Below are 19,286 nucleotides of genomic sequence, written 5' to 3' on the forward strand. Positions count from 1 at the left end.
ACTATAGCTGTGCGCTAATTTCATCACTCAGCCACTTCCATTAGATCATTCCCAACTATTTAGGCCCCAGGGAGCTGCAGCAGCGGGAGGGATGACTGTTGACTTAGTGACTTCTCTGCAGATTGGCTGACAAAGATGAGAATGCAGGACCAAGGCCATAGATTGTAAACACTTTGGGGAAGCAGCCTTGTTTGTATATTGGTCTGTAAAGGTTCTAGTATATTTTGGGTGCTTATAACTCATTAATTGGAAAGGGGTGGAACACACCAGACACATTAGAAAAGGCCTGGCCTACAATTATTTTCTTCATGAGCATAACCAGTACATTCTTAGTAGAGGTGGTATCTTGAGGGGGTTTACTTATTCACATAAGAAACCAGTTTAAATGAGAAGATGAAATAATGTGGATGCTGCCATGTTCCACCCCAGAGGTGGCTGCATTTCCATTGTGGGTAAAGTGACCTCTCTGTATCCTTTTATACCTAAAAGGGGCATTGTGAGGCTTGCTTAGTGTTTGTGAAGTGCTGAGAGAGCCTCAGATGAACGACTCCACAGAAGTGCAAACCCCTGATCGATTATTATTGAGCAAGGAAATACAACATATAGCGAATCTATACTGACACTCAGGTTTTTTCCCCCCCATGGTATATTTAGGTCAGGGAGTTGAGAATGTCGTTCAGATCTCTCCTTTTGTGAGTTGCACTGAACATACGACAATAAAAACAAGTCTTAAAAAGCCTCCCCCTAAGGGATCACCCCCTCGCTCTTAGACTGTAAGCTTTTTGAAGCAAGGATGGGCTTTTTCTTGTGTTTGTGCAGCTGGGTCCTGGTTCATGATTGAGGCTCCTTAGTGCTACCACAATACAAATAATAATCCTATCTGCCGGCCTGCCAGAAACTTGAATGTTCGTACATGAGACTGATGAAAGCAACAAATATACCCCATGCTCCAGGCATTTGTGCAACCTGTTTCCTTGCACTGGGTTGTGAATTCAAAGTACTTTTCCAGAAGGGAAGCACCTATTGGGTTGCAAAATGTCTTTCCCTTGACTTCAGAGCTGTGCAGCGCTCCACTGCTGGATTCTCAGTGGGTCCAGGAAATGGAGAATTCACTACATTGCTTTTAAGAGAAGCACCACATTTATGTGTGTGTGTAACGCAGCTTTCTACAGCCAAAGTGATTTTATCATGGACAGCCAAATTTTGCTACAGGAACTGCTTCTCTGCTTTACTCTATCACTTCACATGGAAATCCATTAGAGCCAAGCCTCTGGCTGCTAGGCCTCTATTGCCCTCACTGTGTTGCCCTTATCTGTTACTGGTTTAGTGAAATAGTCCATTACAATGTGCTCAGCATGGCCAGGGGCCAAGCAGGCACCTCCTAGGCAGCTGTGCGGGATAATCAGCTCTGTTCAGACACCTTGAAGAGGCCTAGGGTGGTTCAGAACTGACTTTCAGTCTCAAAAGCTGCCCTTAATCCCCCTTAATACATGTAGGGCCTAGGCCCCCCTGCAGACACTTGTGCACAGCGCCTCCATGTGAAGCCTAGGGAAGTTGCCTTCCTGCATTGCCCGCCCTTTGCCGAGTGCTCTCCTTCCCTACCTCTGCTGCTCTCTGGAAACAACAGCTCCGAAGAGCATGAACGAAGTGGTGTGTGTGTGTCTCTCTCTCTCTGTTTAAGTTTGTAAAGATCCACTTCAGGGTAGAAGTCACAACATAAATAGAATAACTGTATGCCGCAGTCAAAAAAAAATTTAAATGTTATCCAAACCCAATTTAAAACCAGGATCCTTTCTGCTCAGCATGCTCTAAAGCAGCCTGAATTTCTGACCCAATGTGTTTCAGAGTAACAGCCGTGTTAGTCTGTATTCGCAAAAAGAAAAAGAGTAGAAAAAAAAAAAAAGAACCCAATGTGGTTCTTGCTAATTAGCATGACATTGCACATTGCTGGTTTAACTGAGAAAGTGTGGGTCATCCAATCAAAACCTTCATTTGGCATGTTCCAAAGCATTAGCTAAGATCTAGTCCTCTCTTCCTCCTCTTTCACAGACAACTAAAAAGATGCCAACAGACTTGGATTCTGTTTCTACAAGCCAGGATGCAGGCAAGAGCCAAAAGCTGCTTCTCAGAGCATGTGACGTCTTGTAGAGATACAGGGCGAGGCTCATGAAGGAAATACTGACTAGGTTATCATGGCCATGAATGGAATGCACATGTCCTGCCTTTGTAGAGTGGATGAACTTTATGACCTGCTGGGTCTTTTCCATCTGTCTCCTCTGGATCTTGTGTCTATGATGTGTCACTTTTGCTTGTTCCTCTCTATAGTGTTGACTGTGCTGAGATCTCCACTTCTTCTCCAATAAGTTTCCAGTCATTCTTTCAATCCCTAACCTTGAGAGAGGACACGAATGCCTCAGCATTGGGGGAATTGATAACCATACGCACCTGGGTTTCCAGTATGGTCCAAGGGCAGTTCCATATGGAGAAACTGAGGAAAGCAAAGCTTCTTTTAAGATGCAGAGCTTTGAATTGCCACACAATCCTTTTTTAGGCCACTAACTCCAGAAAGAGCATAGTTAACTAGGTTTAATAAAAATAGATGTAGAGCATGCCATTTACTGCTGAGAATTACTTCACCCACTAGTGAGATGCAGCCACCTCTCAAGTGGAACATGACAGCTGTTTACCCACAGCACACAGTCAAGGACAGAAACTGAAAACCACAACTGCCCTTTGGAACGGAAGGGGAATTTCAGCAGGCGGAATGAAATTAGCCAAACTGAGCAAGCTTGTAGGTAGTGATGGATAAGATGTGCTCTGTTGTGCAACTACGGTAAGTTTGAGGACTAATTCACCTCTGTCATCATCAGCAACTATATGAAATTCCAGCTGGGTATTTCAGAAATCAGTTCTCCCCTACAAGGAAGGGAGAAGGCCCATGATGCTCGGTCGGTCATCAGTGAATCAAAGCCACTCAATTTTCATGAGGGTAGAGTCACTGCATTGTGTTCAGCTGATCTATTCCTAACAGTTCCTCTTGTCCCTGTCACTTGAACTTGGCCGTGATGTGCTGTCAATACTTTAACAAAGGGCTCCTAAAAACATGTCAACCAGTCTGAGATAAACCCCCATGTTCACATGGAGGAGGGTTGAAGGCCTATTTATCTTCCCCTTTACTGAAGAAAAGCTGCTCAACTGTAACCAAGATGACACCATTCGGCAAACAGTGCATTTGCTGAAGACATTTATACTTTGTTCTTGAGAACTGTGTTGAAAAACAACAGGAGTTTGTAACGGAAATGGCTTTGCAACCTTATTGACAGCAGTTACTACCCCTTTCAGAGTGGTAGTTGGACAGCGTTCAAGGTCTTAAACAGCTGGGGAGGTTACGGCAGTCGCCTCTAGGGCACTTCTAGATTTCACCACACTGCAGAAATCTTGAGTCCACTGCAGAGATAAAAAAGTTTGCTTTTCAGCAGTATTTGATTTCCAGGGTTGAGTCTTGTTTAATACTTGTACAGGGCTTTATGGACAACCTCTCAGAAGTGTTCCTTATTTTTTGTATGTCTGCTAGCACCCCTTTTGCAATAGGTGCTCAAGATTATATACCAGTATCCACAGAGCATGAACACCCTGTGAATCAAAGCTGTCACCACATTGTGTTCTAACGGTTTATCCAGGCCCAGTACTCCATGATAACAGCATTGTTAATCTAGCACCATCCTGTGGTCAAAGCATGTCACTTCACTTTCAGCTAACCTTTCGGAAGTCCTAACTTAAATTTTTTGTATGCCTCTTAGTACCTACTTTATATGGTGTGCTTTCCATCACCACGAGGAAACAATTTACACTTGTCCAAAGGCCTACCAATGGTAGACAACATTACAATTTAAGAGGCTGTTGAACTCTTACCTTAGCCCCCAATCTTACTATACACCAGACCAGTGATTCTCAACCCACAGCCCGATCAGCACACAGCTGCGGCCCATGTAACATCCTCAAGGCCATACAGATAGTGTATACATGTGGATGCGGCCCACAATAGCAAATAGGTTGAGAACCAGTGCACCAGACTGTATATACAATATGCACACACCTCATACTCCAATACTCAGTGAAAAAATGTCAATAAATCCTGTCACATCTACAGACCATACAGTAACAAAAAAAATTATACTTGCTTGCTCTGCAACTAGTCCCCGTAGAATGTGGAAACTGGAAAGTCTGGCAGTCTGAGAACAGATCTGGGAGCTAGGAACATCCTAACCCTAGCACTTGGGCAAATCCGTTCAATTAAAATGAGCCTCAGACACTTACTGTATAAAAGGGGATATTCCTGGAAGACAAGTAGGTAATATCGTATTGATTAATGTTTGTGAAGCACTCTGAAGACAAGTGCTACACATGGCAGGTATTGACATTTGCTGCGTAGTGAGGACCTATGGACTATTCAGTGCCAGTGCATTTTCCTGCAATGGACTAAACATGCATATTGTGCTAACATACAACATAGTCGGTTTTCGCTGTCAACTACAGAATCCTAGTAGTTTGTGTTACGACTTCACCACGCTAAATAGTCACATCTTCCCACTTGTCAGACCTTTCAGCTGTGAATCCCAGCATGCTTAGATAGTGGAGTATTGCTCCATACAGAACTTTGACAATGAATTAACACTAGTGGTGCTATTTTAGGCTTGCAAAAGGATGAAGCAGCTGAATATTATGGAGCAAATTCTAAATATTGGACCCACCAGACTCCGAGGAACTTAGAGCTCATTATTTAATAAAAAATGTAAAAGCAAAGATAGCTATTTTATTCATGCACATGCTAAAGTCTGTAGTTTTGTCTGAACTGTAATAGGGTTCTTTTGTAGGATGATTTATTTCAACAGCACAAATTAAATTCCTGGTGGTTAATACATACCTACAACTCTCAAAAGCAGACAAGTTATATTTTTCCCAGAGTTTGAAGAATGTGGACTAAGATGGTACTGGCAGCTGACCCTTACATTTTTATAACATGCAAGGAAAGCACAGTGTATCTGAAAGTTCATAGAATATCAGAGTTGGAAGGGACCTCAAGAGATCATCTTGTCCAACTCCCTCAAAGCAGAACCAATCCTCAATTTTTGCCCCAGATCCCTAAATGGCCCCCTCAAGGATTAAACTCACAACCCTGGGTTTAGCAGGCCAATGCTCAAACCACTGAGCTATCCCTCCCCCCAAAGTTACATATTGATAAGCTGGTTTGAGAGCATTGTTCATTATAGCCATCCTATTATAAACAGGTGATAATTTTATGTAATGATTTTATGGATAGAGTATTGCTTCTTAAGTTTCCACTAACCTGTGTGGCCGGGCAGCCGCTCAGCAGGCTATCAAGTGCCTTGCACTTCAGGTGTCCCTCTCCCCACTGCCAGGCTGCTCCTGCTCTCTGCCTTGGAGCCCCTGGCCAGCTGCTCCCAGGAGCCCCCTGCTCTCTGTGCAGAGCAGGTGGGAGGGAATAGAGGAGGGGGTCACTGATGTCAGGGTGTCCCCCTCCCTCCACCGCTCTAGCCCCATCTCCACAGAGCAGGAGAGGGGGACAGGACATGACATGACTCAGGAGGGAGGGACCTTGCTGACAGCTGCTGCGTCTAAACAAGCAGGCTTCAGACTGCTGAGTGCAGATCTCCTTAAAAGGGCAGCATGCGTCGGTCTCTCAGCCACACGTTGTCTTTCACACTCACCTCCCAACACAAGTTTGTATTATTGTTGTTACCTGACACTTTTCAACATATGTTTAGTTTTTTGACAGGTTTCAGAGTAGCAGCCACAAGTACTCCTTTAGTTTTTTGACTGGTCTATGCCCTCCATAATTTTTATTTCTTTTACTACTCAGAATTAAATTTAAGTGTAAGTTCTAAAATGCCTAACCTGTCCTGGCTGAAGTAATTATCCCTATGGTAACTTTTAAATATATATCTAGGTTTTTTTGTTTCTACTGGTGGTGCACATCCACACATTACCTCAAGATGGTGCACATAAAATTCATTCCACACATGGATGGAAAAAATTAGAGAGAACACTGATTGCTTCTACTGCAATTTGTTCCATAATCACATATTAGTAAGGGTTGGACTGCTGTTACTTAGCAACTTTACATAACATATTTAAGCACTTAAGTTACACTAAGCACCTCCAGAAGCAGGTGTGCACACAAGCAGATAAGGTGGTTATTGTAAATTCCACTAGATGTCTGCATACTTATCTGCCTATTTAGGCACTTAAAATACCACTGTAAATTAAAGCTGAAGGGTGCTCAGTGATCCAGAACCAATGCCTGGAGAAAAGTGTTGAGGGTTATTTATGCTTTCAAATATTTTAGTAATTTATTTCAAAATATTTGAAAGTGGTGTAATTTATAGGATGATGTTTGACAAATAAAATGTGCAGAATATTGTATGCAGGTTTTTAATTTTTTGGTGCAGAATTCCCCCAGGGAGTACCAGGGTACTGTGTGGCACAACATAGGTACAAGCAGGTCAGTGCGGGGTCTGGGAACAGTGGAGATCTGGATGCACAGGAGCTTCTGGCCGGGGGGGGAGGAGGAGGAGGAGGAAGGGTAGGGGTTCTGGATGCAGGGGGAATGGGACTCCACAGCAAAGTCCAGGTATAGGTGGCTAGGGCTCAATGTGTGTGTGGTGGGGGGAGCTCAGCTGGGAAAGGGGGGGGACTTGGGATGGGGGGGGTCAGAGTGCAGCTGGGTGGGGCCTGGATGCATAGGGGTTGGGCAGATATGGGGAACAGCTCCCCATACAGTGACCCTGCTCCTTGCGGCGAAGGAGCCATGGGGCAAGTGGGGGGAGGGGATCACTGTCCACTGAGCTGCTGCCCCTGCCTGTCCAACCCCTGTGCACCTAGACACCCTCTCCTCCCCCCAGACCCAAACCCCTCTGCGGAGCCTCAGACCCCATCAGGCCCCCACCCCACGATGCAGAGCTTCTTGCAGCCAAGGGAGTTTCTGTGGGAGGGTGATCTGACCCAGACCCAGCTGCTCCATGCAGAGGAGGAACTCCTCCACCCCCTCCCAGCCAGGACTAACAGCCCTGGGCAGCCAGGGCATCCCCACACCACACACATGACTTACCCATGCTGCCAGGGAGGGGTGAACAAGCACTGGGGCAGATTCTCCTCGCTTCCCCACCAAAACCATTTTTCTGCTGGAAAGCAAAGACAACCTGTGGGAGGACGTTTCTTCATTGTGCATAGAACTCCAAGTGTATATAGTGCAACAAGACAGGTACAACAGCCTTATATCAGTCTGGTTACTGTTTGCTTCCTCTGCTTGCTGTTAGTTTTCTAAGAGTTGCTGTTTGAATCATGTCAAAAGTGGGAGACACACATATACAGATTTGAAAGCTGCGACAGGCTACTGGTACATGCTGTGTACATTATACCTCAAGCAATAGAAATGGCTAGTGCCAGAGCTGAAAGCAATTAAGAATGAAATAGCAAGTTTACTGTAAACTTCAGTTCCCTTAAGAGACTTAGTGAACATTACTAAATATCCCCCTGCTCTCCCCAAATAGCTATGGTTTTTTCCCCCCCAAACTGAAATTAGCGTTATGGGGGCAAGTAGTACCTGGGCCTTTCATATGCATGAGTTTTAGAATGGTCCTTTACCCCTCTTGAGTTTTCTACATTAGGGAATTGAACATATTCAGAAACCATTTGTTCTAGGAAGTGTCCCCAAAAGTGTTAGGTAGGAATGCGGATAGAATTCTCAGCCTCAATTCAAGTTCATGACTTGCTACAAAGTCCATTTATAGAGGCTCTTGGTTACGAGGGCGGGGGGGAGGGAAAAAGGGGGAAGAGGAGAAGAGAGAGAAGGGAAGATTGTAAAGTGGGATTGTGATCAGGAGACTGACAGCTCCAAACTCAAGATTCCTAGACAGTCCTAACTCAATGCATGCTTCTCCAGGTTCCAAATACATGCATTGAGCAGATATTTTATGCTGCAGGGCCAGTACAGCTATAGGAGAATGTGATTTACGTGGTTTCTAGTACCTGTCATTATGATCTGGGCACCTGCTACCAGCCCACCATGTATCTGAACTGTTCATTTCAGCTACAGAATCTTTTCCTATTGATAAGTGAACCAGAAGGGACCCAGACTTTAGCTTTTAAGACTTTAGATTCTCAATGCCATCCCTGGACAAATAGTTTTACATTAAGCAAAATTTGATCTGAGTATTGTGACAAAATTTGAGCCTTATATTTTCCACATGCTTTCCAGAATTATAAACAGCACTTCAACGAGTAGGGAACGTTTCAGGGAGTTTTATCAGTTAAAATTTTAAATTTGTGTTGTTTTAGTAGTTTATGTATCCACACCTAGAATACCTGGATAGAAAGGTGTCAGTTTATAATGAATGCCTAGAGCTTTTTTACATGGGACCTTTTATTCTCAGGGAGATATCTGTACAGTCAAGTCACACAAACTTCTGAAGAATGGAGTTAGAGCCCTAGAATTATCAGTGACAAACAGTGTGGCATATTAGAACAGTTAAGCGTTTATGCTTCAAAAGTAGCCAGGAAGTTTGTGACTATTTCTTTCAGCTTGGCATCTGTCTGTTCGGAGATCTTCCCATCAGTCCTGTTAGAAAAAGACAGGCACAAATTACACTTCAGACCCAATACGTCATTCCTTAACCTCTCCCCCTTGACAAAAACCACCACCACCAATGCGATCTAGAATCTTGCTAACTAGTAAGTGGGAGGTCTGTGGCAGGCTAGCAAGTGAGTGAACAGGAATGCAAGGGTAATGCATCAAGTTGTACTTTAGAGTGTACTACTGAAGTTAATATACTATTTTGTGGAAACAACAATAGTAAGACTTCAGTTGTGGTGAGAAGAAAAGTACACTTCTGGCACAAATCTCAGTATCTAGGTTAAATGAGGTTCTGTTTGTTGCCAGTGACCTTTACTTCAAGATAATCCAATATGCTTCAGGTAAGTTTTAGAGACCAGGTCATGTGCCCTCCATTGCTATCCTTCAAATAGTTCATCCCTTCCTTCTCTACTTACACAATTTAAAAATCCAATTTCAATGCTCAAGACTCCACTGTTACATACCAATAAGAATCTTAATCTTTGTGTTTGAAGTATTTATGCATACATCACCTTTAAAATACAAGTGGGAACACTGAAGACACATATACCTGATTGTGCCTAAAAGGGTCTGTTGCTGGCTCAGAACGTGGGCTAGGAAAGCATTCTCAAATCTGGTGATTTTGCTGGGCTCCAGTTTGTCCAAGTAACCTCTTACACCAGCATAGATGACTGCAACCTGTTCCTCAATAGCCATGGGGGCTGCACAGAAGAGAAGAGGGTAGTGTTAGCCCACCTGTATTTCTGGCCTCAGAACATATCTCAGAGTTGTGCAGGAGTCCCTAGAAAGCTCAGTGTATGTGCAACAAGATGATTCAAAAATAATGAAGACTGCATTCTGCACATAACTTGTTCACAACTACTCAGCTTTATGTTATTGTAGCTGTACTAACAAGCTGACCTGATGATTAGTAGTCAAAGTTCTAGTGGCCTAGCAACATCATATCAGAACCAGAAGTCACCCAAAAGGACTGAAGTGTTTCCCATTGGCTGCAGCCGGTCTGACCTTGCTATGGACCCAGACTTGTTTCTTCCCCAGCTAGTTAAGTGTTGGATAAAAAGACAGGGAACTCACAATACTGTCCTTGTTTGAGAAGCTCAGTCAGACGCACACCACGATTCAGCAGCTGTTGAGTAGCAGCATCCAGATCAGATCCAAATTGAGCAAAAGCAGCTACTTCACGATACTGAGCCAATTCTAGCTTCATGGTACCGGCCACCTAAAATACAAGAAAAATTATTGGGTTTGGTTTTATGCTCCATTTTGCAAGCGGCTAAAATCCTCTAACTTATTTTCCTTAGAAAGCTATCAGAGCAACATGGGTTCATTTCAGGTCCATATGATGGGTATTATGTTCACTTTTAAGCATAAAAGAGCACCATAATGTGCATAAGGATGAGAAGAAAAACAGACTGTCGAGAACTGAGAAGGTAAGCAGAAGTTCAGGTAGTGGAGCTGTGTTGCATCCTGAAGTAAATTTGTAAGTGGAGAACAATGTTGCAATTTACATTAAAGCTAAAGTTAGCGTTTATCACCTTTATATTTTGATTAAACAGATTACCACAAGTCTGATCAGAGATAATACCTTCAGGTCTGGATTCAACACAGACAATAGTTTGATACTTCTGTTTGATTTCATCATGTCTAAATTGAGAGGGGGGGGATTTCTATAACTCCAAAAATATTTACAAAAACAGGAAGCTGAGACCAGTTTCTTGAGGTTTAGTCTTTGGGAGTTTACAGTCATTTACAACTGGCTTTATGTAAATAGTGAAGACATTTTAAGTGTGCAGCTACTTTGTGTGTTACGATCTTAACCGCTAGCAAAAAGAAGTGAAAATGAGTATAGGACAGGACCTAGAGGTCTTTGTTTTTAAGCAGCAAGTGTTCCGTTAACATTTGAGTTATTTTATGCTCACCTGCTTCATGGCTCTGGTCTGGGCAGCAGAACCCACACGGGAAACAGACAGCCCAACATTGATGGCTGGACGGATGCCTTTGTAGAACAGTTCAGTTTCCAAGAAGATCTGAAGAGAGAGATTTCTGAAGTTTCTACCTAAATACTAACAGACTTACTCACTATTAAAGTGCATAGTTGATTACTTATCAGATCACTCAATTACACCAGCACACAAGGAATAGATTCTTAAATCCTACCTGTCCATCAGTGATGGAGATTACATTAGTTGGAATGTAGGCTGACACATCACCAGCCTGAGTCTCAATGACAGGAAGGGCAGTCAGGGAGCCACCTCCAAAGGAGTCATTCATTTTGGCTGCTCTCTCCAAGAGACGAGAGTGTAGGTAGAACACATCACCAGGGTAGGCCTCACGACCAGGTGGACGTCTCAGCAGCAGAGACATCTGACGGTAGGCAACAGCCTGTATAAAAAGAAAAATGCTTTAGAAAAGTAACAAATTTCTAAAGACAAGTTTAAATCATACATCTGTTTAAATTCCAGTGTTAAGTTCCCAAAGCTATGTCAGTTTCTTGAAATAGGGAATATTTCATTTTACCTGTTTGGATAAGTCATCATAAATGATCAGAGCATGTTTCCCATTATCTCGGAAATACTCTCCCATGGAGCAACCAGAATAAGGAGCCAGGTACTGAAGAGGAGCAGCATCTGATGCTGTTGCAGAAACCACGATAGTGTACTTCATAGCATCTGAAAAGAGTTTGAGACAGTTATTGATAAATGTTGCTTTGTTTAAAAACCACTTTAGACTCTTCCTCTTAGATTACATACCCCGTTGGACATAAAAATGGACGTCTGAGGTCATATTACTAAAACAGTAATTGTTTGGCAAATACAAAGACAATTCAGTTACTGACTCCCCAGTTAGGGAATTTGCTGCAGAAAAATTTCTATCAGGATAGGTTTCTTTAAGAACTGCATCTGATAAATGTTTACATGTACTGTAAGATTTAGTCAAATTGCCAATCTCAAATTAAGATGCATAGAACAGCAAGCAAAACTATCTTTGGCTTACAAAAACACACTTTTCCCTAGATAGAGGAAAATAAAATCTCACAGAAACCTGTTATAATAGCGATGAACTCTAGTGACTAATTCAGTCATTGTTTTGGTCTCCCTCTAATGATATTTTTATAGTTTAAATTGAAATGAAGCTGCTGCTATAGTATTACATTATCTGCTGAAGTATGCATAAGCTGAAGGGCTCCTTCCTCAGGTGACTCCAAGGTAACAATTTCTCAGCTTCTGCAAAGTTATCACTGCCCTTTGCTCCATGGGACTACAGCATGTTAGAGAGAATGTACTGCAGCAGAGTTCAACCTTTCCCCCCCCGCCAGAAGTTGACACCACTTGCCCATGAAACAAAGCAGTACATCTCCATGATCAGCGTCAGGTATTTTCAAATACCAGTGAAAGACTATTGAATTCAAAATAGAGGTAAGCAAAGAAGAACCTTCTTTTTGACCTAGAGCAGTGGTTCTCAAAGCTGGTCAGCATGTCCTTTGGCCTGCACTGCTTCCTGCAGCCTCCATTGGCCTGGAGCAGCAAAGTGCGGCCAGCGGGCACCACGATCGGCCGAACCTGCAGAAGCAGCAGGTAAACAAACCTGTTTGGCCCGCCAGGACTTTCCCTGAACAAGCAGCGGACCAGCTTTGAGAACCACCGACCTACAACATTTGTAGTTACTAACCATGAGACTACAATTAAGGTCTTTCCTTCAGCTTGACCTGCTATCATTACTCTTATCATTACTCTTAAAATGCCCCATTTATTTTGTGCAAACTCATCTGCACATGAAGTATAGACACAGGTTATTTGACATTCATTTATCTACTTTATGAAGTGTGTACAATGCACAGCAATTTGTCAGGTATAGTTACCAGCCTACTGCCAAAGAGAAGGGCTGGCTAGACATTAAAATCAATAGCGTAGTTCTACTCTGAAAAGCCACCCAGACAGGAGCACTGTCAAACTGGAAGTCGCTGAGGCAAGCATGGAAAGAACAGAATGTGCTTTTTCTGCCAACTGGAAGTACTGCAAAACACAATTTGGGATCTGAAATCAAGCTGGTTCTTTTCTTGTGCATCAGAGATTCAGCAGACAGTTTGTTCTTGGGGAGATTTGTGCACTCCCATGACATTTAACATTTGTATTAGTTAATCAAGTTGCACCAGTTAACCCATTATTAAATGCACAGAAGGAATAGTATTAGTGTAAAAGCTGAATTGGAAAGTCACTTTAAAGAATTCCAGTGTTTTCTCCAACTCTTTATACCTGCATCAGTAAGCCTCTTCACCAGCTGAGCAACAGTAGATCTCTTCTGACCAATTGCAACATATATACAGTACAGTTTCTTTTTCTCATCAGTTCCATCATTAAATCGTTTTTGGTTGATGATTGTGTCAATAGCAATTGAAGTTTTGCTGCAAAGTAGTAGAAAGTGAGAACTCAGATGGGCTAATTTGTCCAAGTTACTTTGTTTTCTTCCCTCCATATGTACAGATTAGCTTTGTATAGTCCACCCCTTTTCTTCAATAAAGGAAGAGCTCCTTAGCAGCTTAGACATTAGACAGTAAGCTTCAGAAGACACAGATTGCTTACCCAGTCTGTCTGTCACCAATGATCAATTCACGCTGGCCACGGCCAATGGGTACTAAACTATCCACAGCCTTGATGCCAGTTTGCATGGGCTCACGCACAGAGATCCTGGGAATGATCCCAGGAGCCTTTAGACCAACTCTCCTACGTATCTTAGAACCAAGTGGACCCTTGAAAGCAAAGAAAGATTCTGTGGCTATTCACAAAGCATTGTGACTATATAATCTAAGATACAGCAAAGTTTGTTTGCCATATTTACCTTTCCATCAATGGCATTACCCAGAGCATCTACGACACGGCCCAAGAGCTCATCACCAACTGGAACATCCACAATGGCCCCAGTCCTCTTCACAACATCCCCTTCCTTAATCAGTCTGTCATTACCAAATACGACAACACCAACATTGTCCGGTTCCAAGTTCAGGGACATACCCTAAAACAGAGGTGATGCCATTATGGAACATGAAGCAGCCAGGAATTCAATTAATATCTGGTTAAACTGTTGCAAGAACTAAGAATTACAAAAAATGAAGGTATTCTGAATGATAACAGGCTTAAACACATTTGAGTTCTCCATAGATAAAGTTGCCACAACAGGTAGACTGAGGATGTGTATCTATAGTTAAGCTGGTTCTAGAAGGAAAGGGACCTCTAGAGGTATGTTTTAAATTAATGACAAGAATCTGACAATGCAAAGTTATACATATTGGAAAACCACAACTATACATATAAAATGATGGGGTCGAAGTTAGCTCTTATCACAGAGGAAAGATCTTAGAGTCATCGTGGATAGTTCTCTGAAAACATCTGATCAATGTGTAGCAGCAGTCAATAAAGCTAAATGTTAGGAACCATTAGGAAAGGGATAAGGACTAAGACAGAAAAATATAATGCTATTATATAAATCCATTTTTGTCACTGGACCTCTAAAAAGATATTAGAATTGGAAAAGAAACAGACGGGCAACAAAAATTATTAGAATACAGGACAACTCCTGTAAGAGGAAAGATGAAAGAGAATGGGACTGTTCAGCTTAGAAAAGAGTGACTAAAGTGGGATATGATAGAAGTCTATGAAATCATGGCTACGTGGAGAAAGCGAGTATTATTTACCCCTTCACATAACACAAGAACCAAAAAAAGTCACCTGATGAAATTAATAGGCTGCAGGTTTAAAAAATATCAAGGTGCTTCTTTACACAAACCACAGTCAACCTGCGGAGCTCCTTGTGGGGGGATATTGTAAAGGCCAAAAGTATAAGTGGGTTAAAAAAAAATGAATTAGTAAGTTCATGGAGGACAGGTCCATAATGGCAATTAGCCAAGATGGTCAGGGATGCAACCCCATGCTCTGACTGCTTCTAAACCTCCAACTGCCAAAATCTTGGACTTGACAACAGGGGATGCATCACTGGAGCACTGGTCTGACCCAGTATGACCATTCTTATGATCTTAAAACAAGCAATTCTGGCTTAAGAATAGCAAAAAGTTGACAGTTAGCTCTGAGAAGAGACGTACTAATAATTTCCCTCAAGGTAAATATTTCAGTACGACAACTGAAATATCAGTTCAAAGGGGTAAACAATGCCCCCTTTTAAAAGTTTTGGTGCACATACTGGATTAACTCTTCCTGGGAAGTGTAGTCTTTGAGAAGTGTGTTTTCCAAGTCATCTTTAAATTAAAGCTCCTTCACTGTACTAGTTTTGGCAATCTAATGTCTAGTTAGATTAAAAACCACCTCACTCCCTGAAACAGAGTAGCCATTGGCTTCTAGTATCAAGTTCAAGCTCCCTCCCATTGTTTTGGAGACAAGTCATATGGAAAACAAAAGTCACTCATAAGTTACTAACCAAGCATTCACAGGTGTTGTGAGGATCAGAATATGTTCATCTCACTACTTTGTTCATAATGGACTGCTGACTCCTGAATAAAGAATCCAGCTAATTACTGTGCACTGTATTCATCCATGTTAAAAAGTTCCTTCACTGAACTAAAAAACATTCCCTGAAACTAGGGAAGTCCCTCCTTCAGACCCTCACAAGTTCACCTGTTCCGTTTAGTTTCTATCTTAAGACTTACTGGATAAGTGAAAATGCAAAGAAATAAAGCAGCAAGACAGCGATACATCAGAGGGAAACTAAATACCAACATGCTAAAACCGTGACATTATTGTTCAGATTCCAATTTAAATTCTGGTCTCCACAACAAATGTTACTCAAAATATTCCCTGCACTCCCATATGAAGCAGAGAATAAGTGCTTCAGCACATAGCATGCCATCAAGTAAAATCTCAGAAGTTCCAATGACGCTTTTAGCATCACAAGGATCACTCAGACCGAAACAAAGTTTTAGTTGTATCAAGTTTACCTTTAGTCCAGAAGAGAACTCCACCATTTCTTCTGCTTGAACATTCCTTAGGCCATATACACGTGCAATACCATCACCAATGGACAGCACACGCCCAGTCTCTTCTAGCTCAACGGAGGTGTCAGCTCCCAGAATACGTTCCTCAAGAATAGAGGATACCTCAGCAGTGCCTGGTAAGAACAAATAATTTTAAACTAGAACAGTACCTTGTTGAAACAGTTGTATGAATTTAGGAGCATTAATTCAAGAAAATACAAGTTAAACCTGGCATAATACAAGATCTTAGGCACAACTGTTCTTTAGAACTACAGCTTGCTGAGGAGAACAGCCAATGGTAGCCCTATCTGCTCCCATATCTAAATGGGAATTTGCTATCACCATTAACAGTACAGCGCCTCTGTCAGGCTTAGAATGATGAATTCAGGAGTGATGCTGGCTAAAGTGTATTAAGATGCGACCACTTAATTCTCAAAAAAACCATTAGATTTGGACCCACTGAGGGGTTAGAAGCTGGTGGACAGGTAGTAACAAGGTGTACAGGGCTCCACTTGGGAGCACCTGGGCTAATCCAGTTGCAGGATCTAAACCTAGTTCCACTGTGGCTAGACTACTATAGCATTCAGTCAGACTGGATAAACATTAAAATTCTGTAAATGCAAAAACAAAGTTTTACAAAAAAGCCCAGAGAAGTGTTCCCATAAAAAGCAGATAGTTTAAGAAGTGAACATTCCCCTAAAATTCACAACTCACACTGTAGTAGTGTTGCATTAGCATATGGAAGTACAAATGAAGAAACTGAACAGTTTATTTTCATTATTGCAAAGCAAGGGAAAAACAAAACAAAGAACTAAGACTAGATCAGAGGTGCGCAAACTACGGCCCACAGGACTGTCCTGCCAGGCCCCTGAGCTCCTGGCCCACAAGGCTAGCCCCCAGCCCCGCCCCTGCCCCCCCCCCCCCCCTCACAGCCACACCACTGCACAGGCAGTGCTCTGGGAGGTCAGGGAACAAGGGGGGTTGGATGGGTCAGGTGTTTTGAGGGGGGCACAGGCCAGGCTGTTTGGGGAGGCACAGCCTTCCCTACGCAGCCCATACCATTTTGCACCCTAATGCGGCCCTCAGGCCAAAAAGTTTGCCCACCCCGGGCTAGATTAATCTTGCTTTGTTTAAAAAAAAAAAAAACAAACACACACACCACCACACACACAAAACATGGTTTGTTTCAATCTGTTTAGTCTAACAAATGTTTTTTTTTTCCCCAAAGCAGGATTAATCTAGTCTGTTTAGTTCTTTGTTTTAATTTATGTTTAATTGAATGAGTTGTGTCCTACTCCATTAGAATTTGGTTATGGTACACTGCCAAACTAAGGTCAAAAGCTTGTACCAACAGAGTAGACAAACTAGGCCCCTGCTGTTAAGACATTTATATTTTATAAAAAAATTTCATTCATCCTGAAAGGTATTAAACCACTTGACTAGTGGGCTACAGCAGCACTGAAAATACAGCCAACCAGAGAAAGCATACTGCTGGAGGGACAGGGAAACTATGACCAAGGACACAGGGTCAAAGCCAAACACTTGAGAAAGCCATGAGTTTAGCACGAATACTGAACCAACATGAACCAGGGGTTTAAGACTTCAAAGCTCTTCCGTATGGTACTCCCTTTATCTCTTTTAGAAGGGCTAAATTCAACCTTCAGTTCCAGGCAGTCTAGGTAAACTAGATCTGATGCTTAAGACTACCACACCATTCTCTCTAGTTTGAGCATACCATTGACAATTGACCAAGTCATTCAAACAAAATAACTAAGGTACAGCTTAATATCTATGAAACTTCTAAAAGATGGTTTGATATAAACAAATCTCCACAAAACAAGGAGATGGGAGACACTGTTACAAACTGAAACATAGCACTCATATCACAAGGTCATCTTTCTATCTGCTGTGAATATTGCCGCTTAGTTAGCAAATCTGAACCTGTACATTTGCATGAATAGCGTATGTCTTATGTTAAGAAGTTTCTTTGAACTCACCAACTTTTTGAAGACTAGTTTTGGAGGCATGGATGTTCCTTGTAGCAACAAACGTTGCACCCAGGGCATTTCTGGAAACCTAACAACAAAAAGCATTTTGTTTAAAGAGTCAGTAATTTGGGGGGGGTTTCTACTGATTATGTAAAAACATGCAGGAGAAACAATATTTTAAAGGACACCACCACCTTGAAAGCCATCTGCATGTACAAAAATTTCCAGACAGAAACCCAACACCTAATGCCTCAATTTCACAAGTTGCTTCCTGGGGATACCCCCATGCAGAACCCCACTGACTTCAACAGAAGGCCTCCTACGCAGTTTGAAGGATCAGGCCCAAGATTAGTATAATTAAAAGTAGCTAGTAAAGCGTTCCTAATTTTTAGTTTACTTAATGCATTTTCTATTCAGATTCTATGCTGTCCTCATCACTGTAGTGTATGAGCATCTTCCAGAACTGCTTTAAGCAAGGTGATCACTCACAGCACTTGGGGTTCAATGACATTCTTCTTTGCTATAAAGGTTTTTAAGCCACAAGACCGTTTGATTTTTTTTTTTAAGGAATTTTAGAAGAGCACTATCAGAAACTGGGATTTTTTTTAAAAAAAAATGTAATCAATTTAAGCACAGAGTGTCCTCCTTAAGTTCTCACCCTCCTAAGTGAGATCCACGAACACGAGTTTGGGTAAGAGACAACAACAAAGAAGCTGGCGCCACCAAGGCAGACTGCACAAGACATAAAGCAGCACCACGGCTTCCAGAAGACGGTCTAATCCAGTGTGTTATCACAAGCAAATGCCAGGCCAGTCAGACCGGGACGCCCCCACCGCCCCTCACTCACCTTCGCCAGGGTCACTGCCTGGGGCTGAGTAGCCTCAGAGATCCCTGCGCTCCCACCCCAGCCCCCACCGGGGATCCCAAGGCTTCCAAGGCGCCTGCTCCGGGGCGGGAGGGTGCCAGGGCTACCCCAGCCCGGAGTTCAGTCCTGCGCTTGCCCTCCCAGACCCCCACGCGTCTCCTCCCGCCCTAGGGACCCGGGCCGGGCCTGCCCTCGCTGGGGCCGGGCCCCGCGCAGCGCCCAGCCAGACGAGGAGGATGGTGGGGGGGGGGGTCCGGCTCCGGGCAGCCCCACGGGCCCCTCTCAATGTCACCCCAGGCCCGGACTCCAAGATGGCGGCGGGTGCGCCCGGCTCCCCCGCGCCCGGCGCGTTCTCACCAGGCCGGCCTGCCGGGGCAGCGAGCGGGCGAGGGCAGCAGCCACACGGACCGAGAGCATCTTGCTGGGCTGAGGAGCGAGCGGGAAGCGTCTCCTGCAGCTGCTGCCGGCGCCTTACACACTCCGCACAAAATGGCCGCTTCCGCTCCGCCCCTTCTGCGGGAAGGTCACGCCCCTCACCCCGCCGCGACGGGGCAAGCGCGGGCCCTGACCCGGAAGCGGTTCTTGAAGCCCCTCCCGCAGAGTGAGCTCTTACACCTTTTATTTCACGATTTCGGGGTTTTCTCACCGTTTTTAGGCAGTGTCCTGTTTTGTTTTGTTTTTTTAAAAAGCAGTTTGAAATCGTTAAAAAAAATTGTCCGTTGCCCTTGAAATGGCCCCACCCATCTTAAGCAGAAGCAGCTCCCCCTCCCCCAGGCAGGCCCCGTCTAAGGGGTGAGGCCA

The 19,286-nt window shown here is 43.3% G+C and overlaps 1 protein-coding gene across 1 annotated transcript; it reads right to left on the reverse strand.

Annotated features, from left to right (window-relative positions):
- Positions 1-8,307: 8,307 nt before the first annotated feature.
- ATP5F1A (ATP synthase F1 subunit alpha) lies at positions 8,308-19,001 on the reverse strand. Its single transcript, XM_084628956.1, has 12 exons — positions 18,843-19,001; positions 17,630-17,708; positions 15,597-15,766; positions 13,490-13,663; positions 13,234-13,400; positions 12,907-13,055; positions 11,171-11,322; positions 10,811-11,035; positions 10,573-10,680; positions 9,728-9,872; positions 9,204-9,354; positions 8,308-8,638 (listed from the first exon to the last, which is right to left on the reverse strand). The coding sequence occupies exons 1-12, from the start codon at positions 18,900-18,902 to the stop codon at positions 8,557-8,559; spliced, it is 1,662 nt and encodes a 553-aa protein (XP_084485082.1). The 5' UTR covers positions 18,903-19,001; the 3' UTR covers positions 8,308-8,556.
- Positions 19,002-19,286: the final 285 nt, after the last annotated feature.

Source organism: Lepidochelys olivacea (assembly GCF_965140295.1).
Source record: "Lepidochelys olivacea isolate rLepOli2 genome assembly, chromosome: 5".
NCBI classification, from domain to species: Eukaryota; Metazoa; Chordata; order Testudines; family Cheloniidae; genus Lepidochelys; species Lepidochelys olivacea.